Source organism: Egretta garzetta, unplaced genomic scaffold (genome assembly GCF_000687185.1).
Source record: "Egretta garzetta isolate BGI_Z169 unplaced genomic scaffold, ASM68718v1 scaffold151, whole genome shotgun sequence".
Lineage (NCBI taxonomy): Eukaryota > Metazoa > Chordata > Aves > Pelecaniformes > Ardeidae > Egretta > Egretta garzetta.
Genome location: NW_009258615.1, coordinates 4,791,690 through 4,797,204, shown reverse-complemented (window position 1 = coordinate 4,797,204; position 5,515 = coordinate 4,791,690). Strand labels below are relative to the sequence as shown.

At 37.8% G+C, this 5,515-nt stretch overlaps 1 protein-coding gene across 1 annotated transcript in view; it reads left to right on the top strand.

Moving 5' to 3' along the window:
• Positions 1-2,119, top strand: part of PPARGC1A (PPARG coactivator 1 alpha) — a 64,076-nt gene extending 61,957 nt beyond the window's left edge. Inside the window, exon 13 of the mRNA XM_009648036.2 lies at positions 2,016-2,119. Coding sequence (XP_009646331.1) covers positions 2,016-2,119 — 104 coding nt within the window. The remainder of the gene's footprint in view (positions 1-2,015) is intronic.
• Positions 2,120-5,515: the final 3,396 nt, after the last annotated feature.

Below are 5,515 nucleotides of genomic sequence, written 5' to 3'. Positions count from 1 at the left end.
AATACTGATTTTAAGTATATGCATAAAGAGACTGTTCAGACTACCAAAGCATCCTTTGTAATATTATATTATAAACTCACCTCTTATTTAATTACCTTTTAAAATGTAAAGTATTCATTAAATGTTAAACCTTTCCTAATACTTGTATAAATAGACTAAAGGTATGGGAGATACTCTTTTCTGAATAACATAGCGAGGGACACTTTGCCGTTGAATCTATATTAATCAGATACTCTGTTTTTTTATGAATAAATGACCACAGTCATTAAAGTCTTTCATAACCCTGTAACACAGTGCTAATGAAATCTTGTATGTGCTGCCCGTGGCTTTGTAGAATGCAGGAAGTGAATACAGATATATTTTTTCTAACCAATTGATGTCTTTTCAGAATAAATGATAAAGATGATATGCATTGTTCACAATGAATATGCTATAATTCACTTCAGTGGCTAAACAGATAATATAAAGCTAAGAAAAGGCAATTGACTGCTGAAGAGAGACAGGCTTGATGGTGGAAATATAAAAGGTAGCAAAGCATTTGTCGAAATGTAGGCTGATAAAAACAGTAAAAACAGATTGAAGTCTTGACTTGATTTGACTTATCTTCAGCAGTGGAAGCCAGGGTCGTCTTCTGTATCTCAGAAAATCTGGGGTTTAAAATAAGTTGTCTGAAGGGAACCCTCTTGAACGTTATTCATCACCGGGAGTATTCCCTGGCAGGTCTCTCCACACTGAGTGGGATTCCCAGAGTATCTGTGAGCAGAGTATTTTCACTTTGTCCTGCTGACAGCTTGAGCTTCTGTACTTCAGACTGCATTCCCTGTATTTTGCAGAGTATCTGATAGAGCTACATAAGGAAATGGCAGGATGAACTTTAAAATTCATGAGCTAGTACAAGGACAGAGAGAATTAATCAGCCTTGGGTTGAGTACAGAAGAAAGAAAACACTTGAAAATAGTAGTCAGAAGTTTAACACCTCTCCTCTGTGAGAAGATATTGTCTTAACAGAACTTGTAATGAACATTTAATGCACAGTGTGTCTTATAGTGGTAGATGGGGAGTTCTGATTAATTCAACACAAGAAATGGCAAGAAAAGGGCACTCTCATGAAGGAGCTATGACACAGGAACCAGGGAGAGTCAGTGTGAAGCAGGGATGACTCCAAAAAGAAATTCAGTGCTTGCAGCCTCGTCAGTAATTGCTGTACTGGAGCCGTATGGCCACAAACATACAATCCCTCCTCTGCGCTAGGGACAGGCTGACGTCTGCATCTCAGCAACCAGCAAAGCTGGAGCAGGTATCGCAGGTCACAGGAGCTGGACCATTATTGCTGCTACGACTTGCCACGTGTGCTGCAAAAAGCCAAGGAGCCCACCTGAGATTGTTTGTACGGCGGTGCAGAGGCCCTGCCCTGAATTGCTCACATTCTAAACAAGCAAACCCCCCCAAAAATCAGAGTGGAAGCAAAAACAGAGTTTCAGGGAGGTGTAGTGACTTGTACAAGACCCCGAGGCTGGGCAGACAGAAGTAGCAGTGTCCCCTGCACGCTGCCCCCAGGCTGCCCTGGTTTCTGCAGAAGCATTCCCCTGTTACTCAGGAGAAGTAAGTCTTGGATATTGCATGTTGCAAAACAGCAGTTGCAAAGCGATGGTGGAGTTTTGGGTAAAGCATCCGTCAAGATTATCTAGACTACTGTGAGACCTATACATAGCAGTGTGTCAGTGCTCAGGTCCTTGGAGGAACTGTTTTGAGTTTACCTGCTCACGCAATTTACGGTTCTCTCCCACTGCTGATGACGTGTACCACTTTTGTTAAGTCCTGCTTCTTACCAGAAAGCTCTGTCCATACCTAAAGCTTCTCTGACGACTGTTTCTGGGCTTTTTTCATCCCGTAAAGTTGTTGTAAGTGAATTCTTTCTGCAGTGCCTTGCTCATACCATTGTACAGAGAAAATAATAACAAGTACTTGCTAGTGGTTCTTGCCTCTCATCTAAACTTGCATCCTTTGGGTTTCAGATTCAAACTCAGATGATTTTGATCCTGCTTCCACTAAAAGCAAGTATGACTCCATGGATTTTGATAGTTTACTTAAAGAGGCACAGCGGAGCCTGCGTAGGTAACATGCATCACACCTGAGGAAAACGGAGGGATGGCGAATACCTCACGGACATCACGTCCTTCAATAATGGACAATTAAAAAGTCATACTTAGGAATTTCTCCTACTTTACACTCTCTGTTCAGAACCATGGTTTACATGAACACAGCTGCTCAACGAGTGGAGAGGCAGGATGGCTGTCCAGTAAGCACACGTGTGTCCATGGGTGTCAGCTTTGCTTTCGCGGGTGATCGGTGGCGGGGGAGCCGGGTGTTCCTTGCAAGTTCGATGCAAACCACGAGACATGGCAGCAGTTCCACAGAGATACACGTACAACAACGAACTGCAAAATCTGTACATATTGCATTTTAACAAAAAAAAAAGAACAAAAACAAATTAAAAAAAAAAAACAAATTTGAGAACTATGGCTGCTGATGTCTGGGAATCAGACACTGCATTATTATCTTTTTTTTAAATCAAGCTTCTCACAACACAGTGATAATACGACAATCCAGAAGAAACCACAGATCCCAGAAGCCTACAATCTGTTTTAGCTTCGTTTTAAGATTTTTCTTTGGTTTGGTTTTTTTTTTTTTTGGTTTGTTTTTTTTTCAGTCCTTGCAGAAGAGAAAATGAAAGGCTCAAGCTTCCCTAACATTTTGAAGTTTCATCTTTTAATTCTGACACCCATGTAAATGTCTACAATGTTGATCTTCCACAGCAAAATTTTCAAAGCCTTGTTAATGGTCAAATGTGCAGCTTGTTCAGCGATTTATTCTAATGAGCGGACGTGGTGTTACATTATTAATGAGAGTTGGATATAACTATCTGGGTGTGTGCACAGATAGTTTATTTGCTACATTCTCTAAAGTAGTTGAGTATTTACGAATGTTAAATGGAGTATTTTTATTTATGTACATACTGTATGACGATGTTCTTTTTTGTTACAGCTATGCACTGTAAATGCAGCCTTCTTTTAAAAAAACTGCTGAATTTTTCTTAATCAAGAATACTCAAATGTAATTATATGAGGTGAAACAATTATTGTACACTAACATATGTAGAAAGCTGAACTTACGCTTATATATATTTGATTGTAAAAAAAAAGAGAAAAGCGTGTGGGTGAGGGTGTGCGTGTGTATACGTGTGCGCGCGTGTGTCTGAGTGCAAAAACGCTTTACACACATTCATCCCGTCTTTGGTGAGCTTATATAAGAATTTTGTCAAGAATTATCCTAGCCCAAAAGGTATTAACCACTTCTGCAGTATTTTTCCACATTTTTCTCATTGCTTGATTTTCTTTTGCAGTTTTATACACTGAATTTGTTAGGGGAATGAAATTTTCTCATCTAAATTTTTCTAGGAGATATCATAATTTTATGTAAAGTCTCTCAAATGGGTAATCATTAAGAAATGTTTTTATTTTATGTATCAACAGTAGTTTTGGAACTAGAGGTCAAAAATCTTTTTAAAATGCTATTTTGTTTTAATTTTTGTGATTTTAATTTGATAAAAATATGCTGAGGTACTAAGTACAGTATGATTTTTACAGTAATTCTGTGTCTAAACACTGTTCTTGAAGCCAGTAATCTTTTCATTGGCAGAGTTTAATGATGGTATTTATCTATATTTTTTACAGTTATGCATCCTGTATAAATACCGATCCTTCATTCCTTTGTTTACTAAAGAGACATATTTATCAGTTACAATTATCCTATTTATTATAAATTATGAGATGACTAAAATAATAAAAAGGCCAGTGGAAATTTTATACCTAGGATGCATGACGGTTGTCAGTTTGGAGTAAGTGCTTCGTTTGGAAATTCAGCTTTTGCAGAAGCAGTGGGTTGGGGTTGTTTTGGTTTTTTTTTTTCTTTTTTTACTATGCACTAGCATGGCCTCAGATGTGCCCATGACATTGTTGCTGATGACATTGCTTCTGCTAAATTAAATAGAAACTTCAGGAAAGAAAAAAACCACAAGAGTAAACTACTGCTATTCTGAGCATCAGAATTTCATCTGAACTCGGAGTCTCTAGACTGATTCAGCAAAGTTTGGAATTTGCTTGCGAATGTATAGATTTGGTATTCTATTACTGTTTGGCATTCATGACTCCTCTTAAAGGTATGGCACACCCAACTATTTAATCTCCTTTCCCACTCCCAATCTTAGAAAACTGATTCCACCCCCATGCCAGTGCAGTTGATTTTGATGGCTGCATTCATTTTATCACCAGCATATTGTGTTCTGAGAGATTCCACTGTCTGTCCTGTCGGATGCTTGCTTGATTTTTTGGCTTCTTATTTCTCAGTAGATAGATAGCAATAAAAAAAAAAAAAAAAAAGAAAAAAGAAAAGAACTTTTTCGGAGGTTCTGTGTTACGACTGTAACATTCTTTAATCTGCATAATTCTTGTTGTTGCTCTGTAGGTTAAAAATGCAGGTATTTTAACTTTGTGTGAATGCCAAACTAAAAGTTTACAATTTTCCTTTCTGGATTTCGAGTATCTTCTGTTGTAAAGAAAAATATTAAAAGCAATAAATTATTTTTAAGAAATCAATATTTAGTATATCATATTATGTGTTCAAGGACCAGATGCATTACCTATTTTGCCTTTAAATTTCTGTGATTAAATATTAAATACATTCTCTTTTGCCCTAGATTGCTGACATGAATAAATTGGTGTGGGGCTTGGGGGAGGGGGGAATTACTTATTTTTCACCAAGCAGGCATAATGACATGAGTCAATTTTTTTTTTTTTCACTGGCCTGGCAAACATTCTCCTCTTGAAGATGGCTTTCCTCTGTGGATTTACAAATTACATGTGGAATTAATAGAGCTAGGTTTGCTGAATAAAGCTATTTGTATCCTTTGTAGACGCTGTAGTAGGTAACCCATCAAAATATAAACTTGGTGTTTCCTTTTCTTTTTTTTCTTCCCCAAGAACATTTCAAATTAGCACATGCACCACATTGTCATGGGAGGCAAATTGCAGCGTAGCTCTGTGTGACTTTTAGACGAAGAATGTACTGTTGCTTTCGTGCTGTGGTAAGTACCACATCTGCAAAACAGGTAACAGAACTGGTACTTGGGAACTATGGTCCTTCCTAGAGCTGTAACAAAGTGATTCCTACAGAATGTAAATGATCCGAATCCAAACAGAGGGAGCCTAAAATTGAAGAAAAGTATCTGTGCTAAACTACTCTGAAAAGCAGTTGGGCTGCCGTCACCAAGAGCAGCACTGAGAGGAAAGTTTGTTCCTCTGGGATGTAATACTTGGGTCAGTTGAAAAAAAAAAAAACCAACCACACCTTCTTCTTATCCCTTTAGATGTAAGTTTACAGTAGGTAATGATTATGTGTCCTTTTTGATGGCTGTAATGAGAACTTCAATCACTGTAGTATAAGATCTGATCTATAA